The 19,438-nt window shown below is 55.0% G+C and overlaps 1 protein-coding gene across 6 annotated transcripts in view; it reads right to left on the bottom strand.

Annotated features, from left to right (window-relative positions):
• The window catches only part of SEPTIN9 (septin 9), a 143,404-nt gene that overhangs the window by 47,945 nt on the left and 76,021 nt on the right, over window positions 1–19,438 (bottom strand). For all 6 annotated transcript variants that reach the window (XM_080394833.1, XM_080394831.1, XM_080394834.1 and 3 more), the window contains one exon: window positions 11,750–12,409. In XM_080394833.1, coding sequence (XP_080250959.1) covers window positions 11,750–12,409 — 660 coding nt within the window. The remainder of the gene's footprint in view (window positions 1–11,749; window positions 12,410–19,438) is intronic.

The raw sequence follows: 19,438 nt of genomic DNA on the forward strand, positions 1-19,438 counted from the left end.
GTCGCCCTCCTCCGCCGTGCTGGATGTCGGATGTCTAATATTTCTCCAGTTCTGTTTTAACACTCACACCATCTTGGGAGCAGGAAGCTTAAGCCATTTCCTGCAAGGCATTGCTCTGCCCTTCAAATATTTTCGACCTCAGTGCAAGCTGTTTTAAAACCAAGCCTGGCAGCTGGAAGTGCGAAATCAGAGGAGGGGCTTGTCAAGGGAAAATTCGGTTTGCAAAACTTATCCAGTCCCATCTGCCGCAGAGCGGTAAAATAAATATTGCCGCTGGCAATAAAATAGAAAAATTAATTTTGCATGTCTAGAAATGAGAAGAAAAAGCAGAAACTCAAAACAATGTTTTTTGCGTCCCTCCCAAGGGACGCGGCGCTGTTCCCCAGCAGAAAGCCACAGGCATGTTCCCCCCTTGTCTCTGCAGCCCATGATTTCAGGCTTTCCCAGCTTTGCTCTTTCAGTGGAGCCCAAATGACGGCTTGCTTTGCTCACTCTTCAAACAACCATCCCACAGACTGTCTGTCCCACACATGAGCTGAGATAACCCCAAAGAGACCCTTCCCGCTCCTCTGACCAGGGGAGAAGCCAAATGCTCATTCCCTGAAGCTCTGCAGAGCAATCTCAGGCCGCGCCAGGGCAGAGCCATAACCCCCATGGACCCAGGCCAGCGGCGCTCAGCCCCAGCCCCACATCACGCTCTCAGCAAGGAGCAGTCACTGCTCAGCCCCATCCTTGCTCCCCAAGCCCGAGGCCATGCGTGCAGAGGAAGGATCCAGCGCCGTGCAGCATCCCAGAGAGCCCCTTTTGCAAAGACAAGGACCCCGGCTCTGCTGCCCAGGGGGTTTGGACAGAGCAGGACCAAGATCGAAGACTTTTGGATGGGGCCTGTCTGAGCAGGAGCTGCCAGGACGAGGAGGGAGGTAATGCTCTCCCTTCTGCTTGCTCTGAAGCTAAGGGCAGACACGGGTGACAGCACAAGCCCCGGGATCCCTTCTGCTACTGCAGCAGCTTCACGGAGGAGATGCAGCACGAACTGGGCTGGGAGCCATGGGGCCAGGAGGGTAGCAAGGCCAGGCTCTCCTCTTGCTGCTTCCTCCCCTGCTCCTCTCCTTCATAATCCATGCTCCTTACTGCTTCCCTCTCTAACCAAACAGGGATTTAAATAAAGCTTTACTGCGCTGTCTGAGCTCCAGAGATGTGCCCAGGCATCACCAGGGAGGGGACAGCAAGGAGGTGCCAGATGGTGATGGAGAGCCCTGGGGCAGGGTGAGCAGGGTACACTGCTGCTGGTGACACCCAGGCCAGCTTCAGCTCCAACACAAGAAAAGCAACCAAATGGTCCAGGGTCCGATGCAAACGTGGCCTCTGGGGAGATGCCGGGTGACAGTAGCCAAGGGGGGAGGCAGAGGGATGGCAGCCCATCACCTGCTGCTGCCCCTGGCTGCTCCAGCCCACGTGTCACACATGAGCACTGGTTATCTCTTCCCAGCTCCTCTCCAGGTGACACATGGACACGTGGCCATGCTGCAGGGAAACAAAGCCAAGCCCCAGGGCCCATGCAAAGGTCTCTGCTCCACCGAGATCCCACCCACAGAGCTGCTCCTTCGCCAGACTTTGCCCAGGAACCGAAGCCACGAAGCCAAGAGGAAACCCCACAGCTCCTTCAGGGCCTCGCAGGAGCCCTTCACCTCCCAACCTCAGGGTGAGTGTTCCTGGGCTGTAAATAAACTTTTATTTACTACACAAAGTAGGGCAAGGAGGACCGTTTCCCCGAGGGATGGTGGGAGGAACATCAGCGTTTTGGCAGGATCTCAGATTTCATCTGACTCTACAATGTGACTTCTGGAGTCCTCAGTAGGAGCCACACAGGGCAGGACAACACCTCTCCTGCGGTCACATCCCACCCAAGTCCTGCCTGTCTTATTGTTTCCAGTCCAAATGGGAATCTCCCTAGGGCACGGCTCTGCCAGCCACCCTACGCCCAGGATCGCTGAGTCTGGAGAGAGCACAGCTGGAGCAAATTCACCTCCCACATCCCACAGAGCAATGTGCAACAGAGATCCATCCTCTGCAGATGTGCCACGATGGATCTAATGCTGCCCTCCAGGACCACCCATGGCTCCCTGCTCCCAGCACTGATGTGCTGCATTATCAAGGTCTCCCCCACATTTCAGAGCACTGAACTACCTAAAGCCTGGGCATCAACCTCAGCGCCCAACTGTGTCCTCTCGTCTTCTCCAAGGCCAGCAAACTGGGTGGACAGGGGATCCTGGGGGCGGTGTGACCTCGGGGAGGGCTCAGCAGCCTGTGAACTCAGCCTCCCACTTCCACCCCCTTTATCTGCACATTGGGCTGCAGGAGGAAGCGAGTTCAGCCAGAGTTTGTCTAAACAATTATGTTTTATCAGAAAAGCTGCTCAGATCTACTTCTTTTTTTTTCCCAGGACAAATCTGGACAACTCCAAGGTAATATCCATTCTTCTTCCTATCTGCACAAGATGGAAGCAGGCGAGGAGGACACAAGGCAAAGCGCATCCAAACAGCCCGACAGTGCCTGCTCCACCTCTCAGTGTCAGCAGTCTCCATCGCTCATAAATCAGGAGGCAGCATCCATCCCCACATCTGCTCTCCACACATCCAAACTTTGCCTTCCAAATCCTTTTTCCCCCTCCAAACCACAGGTTTTTCAAATTCAGGAGAAAGCAGACTGAAGATCAGAGCAGACTGGAGAAGGTTTTGATACAAAAAACCTTTGGTCTCCTCCCTCTCCTCCTGGACAACTGAGGTCCTCTCTATTTGTGGACCCACTCCAGTAAGCTGGGCAGAGCAGCTTCTCCCACCCTGCACGACCCCGCTGCACCTCTGTGACCAGGACCAGCAATTTCCTTGTCACCAGCTGAACCTCGAAGAACGAAGGACTCAAGGCAAGGACCAAACCCAAGACATCTTGCCACCAGCTCCTTGTCACATATAGAGAAACCGGTGTGGGTAGAGGAATTCACCCAGGACGATGACCAGGATCTCCTGCCATACAACCTTTTGCCGTTTTCTCAGTGTTCCTCTGGTTCTCGGTCCCTGAACTTAGCTCCACTACAGATGGGAGTGAGTTGCCACTGAATGCTCCAAGAACATCATGCATGTGATGCAGGACAGCAACTTCTATGCCGTAACAGCATGAGCCTGCAAGTTTGTAGCTTCAGAGCCTGTAACCAAGGACTTACCCTGTACTTCCAGGTACCAGAGCTGCAGAGAAGGTTTCAGAGGACACCACCGCTTTGGCGCATCAGTAGAAAGCAGCACAGCCTCCCAGGTAACAGCAAATAACAAGCAGAGTAAACAAAAATTCCCATCCAGAGTCATAACATGCAGGGGAAGCAAACGCAGGCAGGGGCTCCAGCCCAAGTTGAGTGGGCAATACCTGTGGTGTCCCTCCGGATCTGCCCCACCACATGTGAAATACGCCCCAGGTGCATCCATGCTGGAGCTGAAAGCAATGCCCTGCAAGACATCTAAGACTTGTGAGCTACCACACAGCTGTAACTGAGAAAGCTCCTTTTGGGAGCCTGTGTATCATTAACTTTTAACGCTGCCCTCTCCTCCTAGGCACCAAACCCTTTTGGATTCCCACCTAGTCTTCTTTCCCTGAGATCTCCCCAAACTGAGCTCTTCTGTGAGAGAGGGAAGGAATGTCTGTCCTACTCCATGCACAGCAAAAGAGGAGAGGGGAGAAGACAGATCCATCGTGAAAGGTTAAAATACTGTTGATAAGCATCAAAGACAGTCTGACCCACGCACTTACATCAATGATTGTTCTCAGCGACCTGTTTGCAGAACAAGCTGACGCAAGGGGACCAGGTTTGCTGGGGGGCTGTCAAGCACTATCGATAACAAGGGATTAGTGGCTCGCACAGTTCTGTCCTGCTGCAACATCCCTCTCCACCTCCACCTCTTTGACTCTGGAAATAACATACAAGGGTCAAATTTGTCTCACCTGAATGGAGACATCTCCAGCTGAACTGATTGCATAGGCTCTCTTTACATTCAGCAGAGGAAAACCTTTGAGGACAGAATTCACACCGGCCTAAGGGAGACATCCAGATGACCAGCTCAAGTGCAGACATCTCAAGCGAGACAGGGTGAACGCTGTGCAGTGCATGTGGATGAAGCCATGTGCAAGGGACCCATTGGGAGCATTCACTGCAAAGGTCTGGCTCATAGATGGACAAAGGCTGGATTCACAAAGTGACAAAAGGAGGTAGCTGCTCAGCTCCCACTAAATGTTTTTGGACCCCTTGGAAACACTGACCACACTAGAGTTGCACCACGGAAAGCCTCTGCAGACCCAGAATTCGGAGAACACCCAGTGGTAAGACCACCCAACTCGGACACAACCCGGACACCATCTCTTTGGCTGAAAAGCTAAACGTAAATCCAAGGTTATGCTCATATTTGCTAAAGCAGCAACAATCTTTGAACTTCAAGGTGCTGAAAGATGCTGAGTTTCAGTCATTCTTCATCCCTGTTGTAGAAATTGCCTTTGCTATGCAAAAACCAACTCACTGCTTCCCCACAGAAGAAACTGCAGACAATACAAGTCAAGGAGGAGCCAAGCAACCCAAAATCTCCACACTGTCACCCCTCAGCTGGTACAGCAACCTTAGATGACTTGTTAAAGTTATTTGCTTTTCATAAATCCATAAACATCTGCAAAGTTTTGTTGTTTTCAAAATGTTTTGGACCAGACCCTTTGGTCCAGCTTTGTTTCTCAGTATGTCCGGTACCATCCTCCTGCCAAGATAAAATCAAACAATTCAAGACAGTGAAATATTTATGCATGTGACCCTACAGAAATCCAAGGAACTTCTATGCAGACACCCGTTCAGAAGACCAATGAAATGAATGGCCCAAATTCAACTAACCCGAAGGAAAGCAGCCCTCTCCCCAAGTCCCTCCTTCAAAACCTGTAACAGATGGAAGAAAAATTGGGCCCAAAAAAGCCAGAGCACAGGCTGCAATCCAAGCCCAGCTGCTTCTTCCATTTATAGCCACGTTCACTTCAGCTTTGTCACAGCATCTTGGACAACACCAAAGTGTCTGTGTGCCTGTTTGTTTGCTGGAGGAGTAAAGAACACAACTGGCTTGCTGTCAAGTTATCTTTTTTGCTCACAACAACGTTTGATCTTCTCAAAACAAAGTTATCTCTCTATAATCTCAATTCAGTTCCTCAAGTCCTCTTGCACAGTTTATAGAGCTGGCACCGTACCCAGCCTATGGTGTCCCTTCAACTACTGGCCAAGAGAAACATCTCAGGCAGGGACAGAGGTCTAGGATAGTTTAGAAGAAAATTATTTCTGAACTACAGAAGGTTCATCACCATTGCCATCGCTTCCCTCCCCGGGCAGACATGAGAAGTCACAAAACAAGTGGCCAGGCCTCGCTGCAAGAGATCAAAGCAAACTCTTTGTTTTATCTTGGTCAAGATAACGGATTTTATTTGCCTTATCGGCCTGCAGGATGATTAACCCAAATGTGAGAAAACTTGGAGATGCCAAGAGAGTTGGTGGGTGGGGAGCATGTTCCCCAGCATGGCTGCCATGGGCTCCAGACATGCAAATACCACAAGATAAACAGAGAAAAACTCTTGGGTCTGGTTCGTACACACCACGCTCAGCCAGGGCTGCACCCCCCATCGCCTCCCAGCATCACTTACTTACACTACGCACCCCCATCGCCTCCCAGCATCACTTACTTACACTACGCACCCCCATCGCCTCGCAGCATCACTTACACTACGCACACCCAGTGGCAGGCGGGAGCGCTCAGCTGTGTTTCTCAGCCCATCGAAGGCACCTTGTGCCCAGGGGCTGCCTGGAAGGCAGCAGCTGCCCCGGTCTGCATGCAGGGGGTCAGAGCCAGCAGGGTCCTGCAGCTGCACGGGGCTCACAGACCCCACGAGCCTGCAGCAAGGACCCTCCAGCTGCCATGCCGTTGATTGCTTTCTGCCTGGAACAGGAGGCTTTGACCTCTACAGGGACACGCTCAGCCTCGGGTGCTTCCCGCTGGGTTCAGGAGCAGTGACACTGAGGCACCAGCTAGCCCCCAGACCCAGCCCAGAAATGGAAGAGACCTGCCAGGTGGTTCAGCCCAGCACCAGGAGGAGTCCGCAGCTCAGCATCCACCGGTTTGCCCTCTCCCAGTCTCAAACGACACGAGGCAGGGAAGGGAAGGGGGAACCCTAATGTTTCCTGTGGGAAACTATTCCTTCGCATAATGAATCTCTACTGGGGAGATCACTGCTTTTCCTACGGGCCCTCAGGGACTTCCAACAGGGCAAACAAATTCTCCGTGTGATTGCACCAGGGCTCTGGCTGCCCGCGCTGGAGATGGGACAGGCAGGCTTGCTGCCCAGGGCGCATCCTGCGTGGCTGGAGCACCCACGTGGGACCATGACGGCATCCATATAAACCGTGCCCATGCAGACACAAGGAGACACGTGGATGCCAATGTGACCAGAGCTGAACACGATGTAATGAGTTCAGGAACAGCGTTCCTGGGGGGCAAAGGCGTGCAGCAGAAGTACCATCACATCTACATCACCTGGCCTCCTTCCTGATATCCTCAGTGCTCAAAATACACCCCAAAAGGGACCCGGGTGTGCTGCCTACTCCCTGCACAGCCCGGGACAGAGCGCACGGTGGGAGGGGGAAGGCAGAAAGCACCCACCCTCCCGCTGCCTTCCCCGTGGGGTCAGGCAGCCATGCACATGGCATCCCAGATCAGCAGCATCTCCATAATGGGATGCAATCATCTCCCACACACACGCTGCCACTCCTTGGTTCCAAGTCACTGGAGCTGCAGGTCTCCATTTTTCCAGATTATCTCATTTTTGGCACCAGAGCTCACAAACGGGGACTCTGCATTTCGCACTCAACCCCGCCATTTGGTATCTCAGGCTGTAGGCACTTTCCCGTTAAAAATAACAACAACAACAACAAGACTACCCGTAATCTAGCCCAAACATGTCAGCTGGTTTTAAGGAAATGTTTCCCTGCAGCTTTAATCTCTTTGTACAGTTAAACTGCAGTGCAGCTCGGGGAGCTGGAAATGATTACTCACTGCATCTCCACTCAGCCCTGGCCTCTTCGTTGCGGGGAGCGTCACTGCGTTAAGTCGTCCAAATGCCTCTAACCTCCAGCTCCAGCAAGGCAGCCCAGCCCCACGCCTGGCATCACCCTCACAGGGCAGCACAGAAGAAAAGTCGCCCCAAGGCTCGGGTGGCTTTGCTTCGCTGTCCCTGGGTGTCCATGGCAGGACGGAGGCTTCAGCCACACTGTGGGGGCACTGGGCTGCAACCCCCACCCAGCTTCCCCAGCACACAGCAACGGGGCCCTCGTTCTTGGATATGGCCTTTGCAAGAAGCTCAGTGGATCTGGAATTTTGGGTTGGTTGTTTTTTTTTGTATTTTTAAATGTTTTTAATTTTAGCTCTATTTTAAAGGAGCCTCTAAAATAGGAAGTTCTAAAGAAACGGCTTTCCATAAGGGTCCAAGGCTGGAAAAAAGTTGAATTGCTTCACTGTGCTGATGTAACCTTACTCATTCTGCAGCAAAATAGCAGGGGGATCCTGCTGCTTTTTAGGAGGCACCAGGCACTCAGCGTGGCTGTCCCGAAGCAGGGCGTCAGGCAGCAATGGGACAAAGACTCCAAAAAAGCTGAAAGCTCAGAGATGGTTCTGACCATTTTGCACATCACCATGGTGGGACTCAGCTATTACAGAGGAAGGTCAAATCCCTGTTTTAGGTGAGCGTTCCTGTTATTCATTGTATCTGCCTTGATTCATCTAAACAAGCTCCCGAGCATCCTTGCAAGAAAGGACCATGGGGGAGGAGAATCTGGCCCCAACAGTTGCCAAGAACAGGGAAATGGGGCGAGGGCAGGAGCTGGCAGAGAGCCTGCCTTGCTGGCAGTGTGCTGTCCCCAGGGCCCTGGGCAACGGGACCACAGCAGCTTGTGTGGAGACAAAAAGGATCATCAGATGAAACTGGCTTTCGCTTCTCATCTGGGAGTGCTTCTAATCCATCACCTGAGATCCCAGAACTGAGCCTTCATCCAAACACAAATACATTCAGATCTGGGGGGAGCACAGATGGAATATTAAATTTCAGTACAAAACATTACCTTTTCTGGGACCAACATCTTCCCCCCACAGCCTGGCCCCAACCATCACTGCACTGCAAGGCATGAAGAACAACAGAAGAACAACAGAAGAACAAGATGCTCGATGTTCAACCACGCATGCACAACGCCAGCGTCGGTGGCAGGAGGCACCAGTGGAAGCAGACGCTGAGGCAGGAGGACGCGGCAGGATTAGCCACGATGGACTTGATACGGCTCTTCCTGAGGATTCCCTTGTCCTGGATCCAGCTTGGGAGGAGCTCTCAAGATCCCTCCTTCGCGAAGGGCCAGTGGATGTCTCTGGATGAAGTATCGCTGCTCCCACAACAATTCCCCTTTCCTCTCCCAAGCAGCCCTGCTCAGCTGCAGTGGGAGAGGGACCAGTGGCGTGCCCCGGCCATGGGGGACATCCCAGGCAAAGCCGCGGCTCCCCAACAGGCCAGGGAGGAAGAAGAGGGTCAGAAGCAGGAGGTGATGGGGGCTGAGAGAGCCAGCACCCCGCCGACTGCAGCACTAGCCAGGGTCACCCAAGCAGGACCCCACAGCCCGGGGCACAGCCACCGGCCCCAGCCCCTCCAGCCCCGTGGGCAGGACCCAGCCCCGGCACCGCTGCCCTGCTCAGACCTGCAGGCGAGGAGCAGCCTCGGCCACCAGCTCCAGCCTGGGCCATTGCCCGGGAGCGAACTGCTGCCTGCGGCAGGAGCTCGGGAGAGGTTATCACCACCACGGGCGCTCATACTTGGATATAAGGTTCGGTAAGTCCTACACAGTGAGGACAGACTTCTGCAGCGTCTGAGGCTGCAGGTTCAGAAACAGCACTTCCCCTCACCTTTTTTTTAATGTTTATTTTTAATTGCTTGTACCTCTTTCTGCCCTTTGCATATTCTCCCCTTGCCTACCGCCACTTGCACAAACCCTGCTCAGATTTCTCTGGACAACTCAGGCTCCAGCAATACACACCGCCCGGTCATCCCATCCCGTTTCCTTCTCCCAGCTGGGAAGCACCAGCCGCTCTGGGGACACAGAGTCCAGCTTTGCCCAGGATGCTGGTGCAGTGCCACATCGCACCCATGCCCCATCTCCCCGTCACCAGCGGCTCGACCAAACGTTAAACCCCCAGGAGCGCAGCCAATGCTCCCCAGGGAGTGCAGGAGAGCATGAGGACTCAGAGAGGGAGAACAAGGATGAGAAGGAATATTTCCTGCTCTTCTGCCCCACAAAGGCACCTCCTGCCCTCCTCCCACCTTGAGAACCATGGCTCCGGAGCAGGCTCAGCCCACACCACCAGTTCAGGGCTGTAATTATTCCTTTCCTTTGTGGTTTGCTCTGAACTGCCGATCTTTCTGCAGTCGCCTTTCTCCTCCAACCGGCCTCTTCCTGCACAACACGCTCTCCTGCATAGCTTCCTTCGGCGGCGGGACGAGGGGTTAAGGGCAAGGCAGCTGAGCCCTGGCAGCTGGGGAAAGGCAAGTCCCAGCACTCGGCTGAGGGCAGCTGGAGGCAGCTGCCTGCATCTCCTGCTCAGCTGTTTGCCCTTGAGAGCCACCGAGCAACGGGACTGAGGGGTGTCCAGTGCCACAGGGACATCTCTCAGGTGCCTCAAACGCTGGGAGCAGCGAGAGGAAGCAGGACTTCACACCATGTGTTGTCTCTGCTGCAGATATCAGGGAACCAACCTGGGGGGCTGTGGTGGGGCCACAGCTGCAGCGGAGCTGGTGAGCACTGACGTGCCTGCACCCATCTGCAGGTTCCCTGAGGGTCCTGGTGCTGCCTCCCCAAAACTCCTCCATGTGCTTGCATCAGTAACAAGAAGAGATGCCGTTCACCTGCCCCAGCATCAGCCCAGGGTGGGTGCTGTGCACCAAGGGGAGGAGAGCCCTGAAACAGGGTCCTGTGTGAGAGCAGCCCAGGGCAACCTCAAACCATGGAGGTGAAGGAGGTTGGAGGTGACCAGGGAGGGGACACAGGCTCTGACAGTGACTCTGGGCCATAAGTCCATGATGACATGGGGGCAGAAGGAGCCAGAGCCACCCCTGCCCCTACAACTTGTGTCCTGGCTCTTCTTGGAAGCATTTAGACTGAAAGCCCCTTTTGTACCAGGACCAAGGGCTGGCTCGTGCTGCAAGGCAGCCCCCAGACAGCTGGGCTCTTGGGAAAAACTCATTCCCAGCAGCTGTCCTGGGCTTCTAGAGCCCTTTTTGATGCAAAGAGCACTCTCTCTCCCTCAGGCAGCTGGGGAATTGATCATCTTAAGACAGTCTTCTGCTCTTAAAGTGCCCAACCATCCAGAGCTCAGAGCTTGGGAAGCTCAGAGCAGCCCAAACCCAGCAGGACAAGGCTGAGCACCCACCCAGGGGAGAAGATTCCTGGGCACCACACACACACGGCTGGGGACAGAGCGCCCATAAGGCAGGCCCAGACTGAACCCCATCCTCGGGCTGGGTCTTCCAGCTCAGCCATGTCCAGCTGGAGATGGACCAGCCTGCTGGAGGTGTCTGTCCACTCTTTAAAGCCCAGCTCAGAAAAGCTACACCTAAGCCGTGCACAGTGAAAAAACCCACTCAAGTCTTATGGGTTGGATACTAGCCCCACCACTGACTCCTGATTTGCTTTCAGACCACACAAACCCTCCCCAAGCCCTGGACTCTCCGCAGACCCTGCCACTGCCTGCAACCGCAGGGCTGTGCCCAGGGAGAGGAGGTGGAGCAAGGGCAGGGGACCGTCCTGTGCCAGGGCCATACAAGGACGCATGGTCCAGCTCTGGGACCATGCACCGACCTCTCAGGTCCTGGCTCAGCCACCACATGCCATCCCCCATCCCCCGCGGAGAGGCACTGGGTGGGGTGCGGAGGTGGTGCCCTGCAAGTGACCACTGCATCCCTCGCAGGAGAGAGCCCGTGGGTGATGCGGAACGGAAAAATAATTAACAGGCCAGAAGAAATTAAAAACAACCACTTCCAAAACATTAGGGAGAATAAATGGTGCCTGGCAGGGGAGGGAAGCTGCTTTTAATATGGGATTAATCGAAAACAAGATAGAGCTAATATAAGCCAGGGCTCCAGTTTAATAGTGGCTCTGGTCCATGATGTTATTAGACTTTGGTCCAAGGCCAAAAAACCTCTGACTCCTGCTAATGAAGAGGCGGTTTCTGCCCTACAACCATAAGCAACAACAGTAAACAACAAGCCATCACAACAACACTTCCACAGCTGCCGCCTCTACAGCACTTCAGAGGCTGTCCTAGATGCTGCACAGGCGGGTGGGTCAGCACACGGAGCCCCAGCTGGCAGGATTGTCGTTTTTGCAAGAACCCAGGCTCCTGGCATTTTCTTTTTAATTTCCTTATAGGCTGGATAGCATTTTGTATTCAAACTGACAGCTCTTTCAGCCAGGATAAACCCAAGGATAACAGCCGTGTATTCAGAGACATCTGAGCACAGCTCCAAGAACAGCCTCGAAAGGCATCACCACCAGAACCAGACGAGCAGCACACAACGCTCAGCATCCCCGCAGCACGGGACGGAGGCAGGGATCAGCCAGCACCTCACCCAAGCAGCTGCCCGGAGCCGTACTCACCTTCTTCTCTCTTTGGTGGGCTCTCCATCAGCACGGGCTGCGGCTTCGGCTCTGCCACGGGAGGCTGGGTGACCAGGGGAGGCTCCGAGCTCTCCACCTGCCGCGCCGGTGGGGCCGGGACCTCGGCAGCCTTGGCCACCTGAATTTCCACGCGCTTGGTGGCCGTGTCAGGCACAGGAGCGTTGGCCGTCTCGGCTCTTCGCTGGGGCATTTCGGGGATCTTTGATGTCGGCGCCTCCACCCTCCGGAGACCCGGCTCCTGGGGCTTGCCGAGGGTGATCTCAGTCCTCCTTGGGGTGGGCTCAGGGGGTTTGTGCCCCAGCACATCTGCTCTTTTGAGGCCAAACCTCGACAACCCTGAGGTGGAGTTCTCCACCTGCTTGGATGAGATGTCAATGGAGATTTCTGTTCTTCTGGACACGGGCTCGGGCAGTTTGGGTCCAGCGAGCTCCACTCTCCTCAGAGAGGGCTTGGGTGATCTTTGGCCTGTGGGGTCCACATGTCGGGCGGATGGCTCCGAATTCCTGGCGCCAAGTTCCTGAAACTTCTGCGTGGAGCTGGAAACAGTGGACCTGAGGAGGGGGTTTGGGGTCCGTCTTTGTGGGGTGGAGGAATTTGAAGACTGATCTACCTCCTCGACCTCAAAAGATCTTTTGAGAGCTGAAAAACATGAAACGGAGTTCAGAGTTTAGTTACCATCCACCTGAGCATCTCAAGAGACGCTTGCAGACCTTGCCTGAGGCTCACAACCCCCTTCTCTGCTCCTTCACCTGAGGGTTCCTAATGACGTTTGAAGCAGGTGGGGACGGAGGGCCAGGCTCTGCCTCCTCAGACAAGTTACAAACCCAGTAACTGGAACCAGGCTCCAGAAATTCAACCCCAGAGCAGACACTCTCCCCATGCTGCCCCCCGCGCCACCAGCACCCACGTGTGCTCAGAGCGGGGCAGAGCCCCGTCGCGGCACGGCAGAGCCGGGCACGGGACTCAGGGGCAGCCAGTGACCCAGCTCCCAACACCTCCCTTTCCCTCTCACACCCAAAGGATGCGCAGATAAACACAGGCTTCCCGGTGAGCGCTGCCAGCAAAATCCAAGTTGGGAACAGGAAAACAATCCCAGGAGAGCACCAAATCCATATAAATGCAGCAAAAAAGCCAGAAGTGGCAGCCACAGAAGCTCATATCCTTAAAAACAAACCTAGAGATCCCCTGAGCCAAAGACTTAAGTGCTCTGAAAACAGTGACATGAGGCACCGATGCAAGGAAGGGGCCAACTGGGAGGCCTGAGGGACATCCTGAAATCTAAACATCGTCATCCCTGGTTTACCGACAGGGAAGTCAGGAGGCAAAGACAGACGGATGCAACATCAGATTGAATGTTCTGATTTACGCTTGAAGTGGCAACAGCCTTGCCTTTGCCAAGCCCCAGCACCACGCAGGATCTGCCCCCGCGCTCTCAGGCGCGGCAGAGCGGACACCCAGGTCACCCCACACAGCGGAGCCGCACTCAGGCCAGCACCTGTCCTTGGGCTCCGTCCCTCACACGGGTCCCCCTCGGCATGCAGAGCTCCCTGCCCGGGCAGACTACGTAAGACTGAAACCCGCAACCCCCGCAGCCAGGAGCGTGTCTAAGGAAACCCGATGGACGCTGGTGTCAGACCCTCAGCTCAGGGGCACAAAGCATCACTGAAGGGCGTCTCCATCCGTGGGGTGATGCTGCCATCCAGCCACACAGTTGAGGGCCAGTAGCTGCCAGGACCATGTCCTGGCTCGTGCCTGGACATCCATGTGTGTCCCCCGCAGCCCTTTTTGCCCCACTCCAGCAAGCCCATCAGACTCCCTGCTCTGCTCAGGAGCCAGCCAGCTCGAAACAAAAGGCTGAATTTCAGGAGGAGGGGAAACGCAGGGAACCACTGCTGGATCCCATCGGAACGCCACGGGCTGCCCACACCCCCCTGCCCCCGGGATTGAGGCAGGATGAGGCACAGCCCTAGGGTCCCAAAGGCGAGCCAGTGTGGGGACAGCCTCAGCGTGGGGACAGCCATGCTGCCAGCAAACAGCACAAGCATCAGCCATAAATCCACCCATCCTCTACATCAACAGGGTAATATCAGTGAGATTTAGCCTTTAAAAACCTGAGCTTGAGCTCGCACAGGATGCCCGGAGCCAGGGGAGAGACTGAAGCACAGCTGTCCCTCGTCCCGGGACGTCCACCCACCCCTGGGCTGGAGCTGGAGAAGAGCCACCACACAGGAAGCATCTCTTCTGCTCCACGGGGCTGCTACGACCCCCTGGGGTAGGGTCTGGGGACCCTCCATCCCTCGGACACATCCGTTTGCCGGAGAGAAGCCATCTGGCATGGCTGGGTCCAGCTGGCGGGACGGGGGGGCCGTCCACGTGGCAGCTGCCCCCGGCGCTGCTCCGGCAGCAGATCGCAGAGGCAGCTCTGACACTCACCCCCTCCTGCCCCAGCCAGGGCAGCAGCAGATGCTGGTGCCTCCAGCCTGGGCACCAGGGGCTGGGGGCAGCCATGGCCCCGTCCTGTGGCGGCAGCTCCCCGCTGTCCCAAAGGAGATGGGGAGGAAAGCGAGACCCTCGGAGCTAGGCTCACGTGTCAGACAAGCCACGCAACGAGGAGGCACGCAAGGGTTTCATGTGTTAGGATACCAGCTTTGGGCTGCTCTCCCTTTTTGGGGGGAAATACCCAAAACCTGCTAAATATGAACGCCAGGCTACAAACCCAGCCAGAATGGGCACTGCAGAGGCTGGGACCAGGAGCTTCCCCAGGATGCTCCATGTTACTGACGAGCAAAAGCCCCCCGCCCCGGGAGCCCCTCCATGCTTGGGGACAGACCGACATGGGCACAGACACACACTTGCATCCCCCAGATGTGGTTCAGACCCTGGGTGCCTGGCACAGGCTCCCAGGGATGGGGTCCCAGCTGGTGTGGGCAGGGAGGGACACACGGGGTGATGCACCCTCAATATTAACCTCCTGCAAACAGCACCACAGCCGCTTTACAGCTACACAGAGAGGAAAGCGCCGAAGAACAACACTGAACACCCACCATGTAAAACCCAGGAAGGGCACTTAATGACAAAATGGTCTGTCCTGCATCTGAAAAATATTTAAACATTGGTAAAAGGAGGGAGGGAGGCAGGCACTAAAGAAAAATAACGTTTTTCCTCCATTTTATCTGCTCTGTTTTCTGAACCCCTTGGAGCCCTCCCAGCCATGTCACCGCCCACCTGCAGAGGTGAGATGCTCCCTGCGGTTGTGCTTGGCACACCTCGTGCACTGCAGGTCTGCATCTAAGTCTCAGTTCCCAGCACCGTCAGAACGATTAATCCAAAAAAAGTCCCATACCTGGGAGCTGCTCTGAAGTGTCCGTAACTCTTAGGTCTCAAAAACGGAGCTGGAGCTCAGACTCTCCAGCAGAGACTTTTCTATCATTTTCATACTCCATCACACCCTTAATCCAAAAAATAACATTTTAGCTATTTTTTTCCCCAAAATCCCAAATTTAAAACAATGTACCAGTCAAGCCCAGTTTGCATTTTGCAGGAAAACAAAGAGAGTGGAAGCAACAACCCAATGGAGAGCCTTTCCCCAGCTTTGAGCAAAGCCGGGCAGGCAAGAGCAGCAGAGGACACAGGCCAGCCTGGTGCTGCCAGCTCCCTGCTGGATGGGATCTCAGTTTTGTCCACATCAGGCTTTTAAAACCTGCTTGTCACTCCTCCAGCCAGTCTGCGTAGTCCCCATTTATTCCCTTCAATCAAGCACCCTAATAACCTCATGACAGGTGTGTCTGGAGGAACAGTTTGAAAGTAAATGCTCTCGAGGAACCCAGCAGCAAAGGAAACGCTGGCAAGCACCTTTCCTTCATGAACGTCGCCTTGGAAATTTCTCGATATCAAGTGGTTTGGGGATTTATTTTTGACCCGCTAATGAGGTTTGGATACCAACAACCCTGCTGACCTTCAGGGTTCATTCCATGAACCACCTTCGTCATCTCAGCTCCTTTGAGTCCCCCTGCCACTTGCTACTGTTGAAGAAATGGTGGCATCAGTGACCGGGTGGTGGGTCACTCGATAGCGATGCTGGAACTGCTGCACATGGTCCTTTCTTCTGACTTCAAACCCCCTGAAGTGCCCCAAGCCCCAGGCAAACATGCCCAATGTCACTAGCACAGCTGTTCTGGAGCACAGCCATCCCCTACCCTTACTGAAGGGCTGGACCGAATACAACACCCAAAAATGGCTTTTCTCCAGGTCTCAGGGCCCCGCTGCAGAAAGGAGAGAAAGGTCAAAGCCCAGGCACAAAGGGGTTCAACATGCCTAAGGAAGAGCTGCAAAAGCAAAATTACAGCCACAGGAGACTCAAGCCATCCAGATAATGCCTCCTGTGCTGGCACTGTAGTCCCAACAGGGAGGAAGGGGGTACCACAGGGCTGGGCAAGGAACCGTCACCCCAAGGGAGGGTTAGAAATGGCTCAGCTGTTTCTGACTGCAAAATCACAAGGATACCCAGGACCCAGTGGCATTCGCTCCCCAACGTTGCCAGTGATTTGCCTGGGGACAAGCTGAAAGCTTCCCCTCCCCTGGTGCTCTGTGGGATGGGATGTCCATCTCTGGCTGCACGGGGATTTCAGTACCCAGCTTGTCCTGCCGGCACCTCTGGCTGCTGCCCCGAGTCCTGTGTGGTCTGGAGAAGGCTGAACACGCCAGACAGGAGAAAGGAGGACTGTGACCATCAGCTTTTGTGTTTCCACCTCAGAGATCGAGACCCACTGCTGTGAAGACAATCCTCCCCTGCTCCCCTGCTCAGCATCGCCTCTCTCCCGCTTCTTGTGCAAAGAAGAGAGAAGGACCTCAGGAAGCAAAACAGCTTTCAAAAAAAGAGAAAAAGCTTAAAAATAGCCTGTCCTGCCCAGAGCCAGGAAAGGAAAGTAAACAGCCTCTGCTCCAGATGACCCTCCTCCCCGCTTCCTGCAGAGAAGCTGGCGCATCCATTACAACAACAGGAGCGGCAGCCCCGCGGGGCCCCGCGCCCCCACCCGCACCGGGCCGGGGTCCCGCACCGGGCCGGGGTCCCGCACCAGCAGTCATGGCTAATGCTCCACATCCCTGTGGCGCTCCAGGTCCACGTGCCCCTGCCACCCTGGGCCAAGGCGTCCCTGCCCTGAGCAGGGTCCAGGATGGCCACACTGCAGAGTTATCCCCACTCAGTGTTTTCCAGGGGATCTTCAGCGCTAGCAGGGCTCCCCCAGCCCCACCAGCAGCGTCCGATCTGCTGGCCGGTGGCGGAGGCAGCTGGCAGGGAAAGGGACAGAGGTGCCACAGCACCTTCCTTCTCTTCCTCAGAAGGTGCGTGTGCTGTGGGGTGAGCACAGAACAGCATCACCATCAATACACGCTTCCCTTTAACTGATTCCAAACCAATTCAGGCAGCTCTGGCTCAGTCCACCACTGCTGAAGGCAGCAGCTCCCCTCCCACAGCATGGAAAGCCCAAAATCCCCTAAAACGGTATTTCCAAGCGCTTGCTTTCAGATGCAGCCTCTGCCCCTGCCAACCACTGCCCACAGCCACCATGCCTGGGCTGGGGACCGCTCACTGTGGCGTCCCGCTGGAGACCAGACCTTTGCAAACCTCCCAAGGTAGCATTTTGCTCAGCATCACGCAGCCGCAGCCCCGCTCTGCAGGGCCAGCCAGGCAAGGCCAGCTTTAAAAAATACTGACATTAATCCTGGCAGATGAAGGAGGTGTGGGCTCCCCAAGAAGGCACCGGGGGCCAGCAGCTCTGCTGGCTGTGCGCCGTAGCTCCTGCAAACCCACAATCTTGACCCAAACGTGGTCCCTGTCAGCAGCGGCGCTTTGGGGCAAGAAATGCATGCCTTCGTCCCGGCCTCGAACGCTCCCCAAGCAAGCACTGGGCCTGAGAAGTTGCAAAATATTTATATCTTCCTATTTTGTGTTGTGGCGTTGGGGATGTCTGCACAGCGAGGCCACTGTGTCTTCCCAGTCACCCCAGAGCCAGGCACCAGCAAGTCACACGCCACCAGTTAAAGCTGCTCTTTAGGGATCTTGCAAATTGGGAAGAGAGGGCAGAGGTCTGGTTCAAATCCCAGTAGCTCATACAACAGCCAAGATTTTTCTGGAGAAGTCACAAGCAAGTGACACAGCCGGGGCCTCCTATCTACTCGCTTCTGGGAGAGGAGCGTGTCTCTCCTGGGGTGTCCCAGCCGAGCCAAGGGTGCCCAGGTGCCGTGAAGGGCTCTGGCTCCTGCCCAAGGGCGCCACATCTCCTGGTGGGAAGCACCAGGGTTGCACCACACGCCATCCACTGTGGCGCCCCCCGCTCCACAGCCCGGCTCTGGGCACCCGTGGGAGTCAGCGAAGGAACACGTGCTCCTTCTCTTTTCCTTTGTTAAACACAATACCCCCGTAACAGTTGAGGGGATGCTTTATACAAGGAAACCTCTATGCACAGAGCTCGGGAGGAGACAAAAATAAACAGTGAGGGATGGTGGTTCCTCCGAGACCTGCTTCACAACCGGAGCCTTGGGCTCTGCCACGGCCGCAGTGCCCAACTGCTTCCCATTAAACATCCTCTGCCCCTCATGTGGTCTCCGTAACCCAGGGGTTACATCTGCTTGCTTGCTTAAGCACGGAAAGCTTTTCTTGGGTTTTTCGACACATAAGAGCCTTATGGGACCAGGGCAGCCAGGCGCCCCGTTATTTCACACGATACAATGGTACCATTTGAGAGCGCTGACTTTCTCTAAACTGCTACCAGATGGTCACCTCCTGTTCCCAGGGAGGAAAGAGGGGGAGGCTGCAGGTCTCATCTTTCAAGGAGCCCTTGGAAACCCAACACAGCATTAACCACTCACGGCCCTTAAAAGCTTCCCAGGCCCCTGTCACCAGGCAGCAAGACGCTCACGGCAGTTTTCTACCCCAAGTGGAGTGCAAAGAGCATGTTCACCCATGTTACCGCGGGGCTGCCCGGGTCTGGTCCAAACCCACTGTCCGTGATGCTGCTGAATAGCTGTTGCCACCCGTAGCAGAGGCGGTTGGACTGAAGGCTCAGTTAGAGGGACAAGCAGGATGCCTCGTGTATCTACAGGGAGTACATACACTGTGTATTAAACCTGAAGATCCCACAGCAGGAGGGGAAGGGAGCTGCAGCCCTGCCGCAGGGCCAGATCAAGGTATCTCTGCTGGTGCTCACAACTGCACCGAGTCCCTCAGTGGAGTCAAAAACGTGGGGCTGAGACGGAAAATTCACTGGCAGCGCAGGCAGCAAATGATGTTACACACGCTCGCGGGACTTTGCAACTACACTAACAGCTTCAAAACAGCCCAAGAAATTTGGATCTCCTCTTACATCTGGAGAAGCGAAGGCAGGAAATTTTAAAAGCATCCTTCCCCAGACTAATGGTCATCCAACGTAAGAGAAAAAATAAGTCAAGGCTGCTGGATCCCCTCTCTGTGCTTGCACCATGAGATTTCACACCCTTCTCTTACCAATAAACTAACCTTGTTGCAATATATGCATACAAACAAACACACATATATAAATATAACAACAATCTGCTGCTGTTGCGTGACTCTCACACCATCCTGGGTCAGGTGATGAATGTTTTATGCACAAATAAATCCTTTTTCTGACTCTACAAACAGCATTCAGA

This window comes from Falco punctatus, assembly GCF_963210335.1.
Source record: "Falco punctatus genome assembly, chromosome: 1".
Lineage (NCBI taxonomy): Eukaryota > Metazoa > Chordata > Aves > Falconiformes > Falconidae > Falco > Falco punctatus.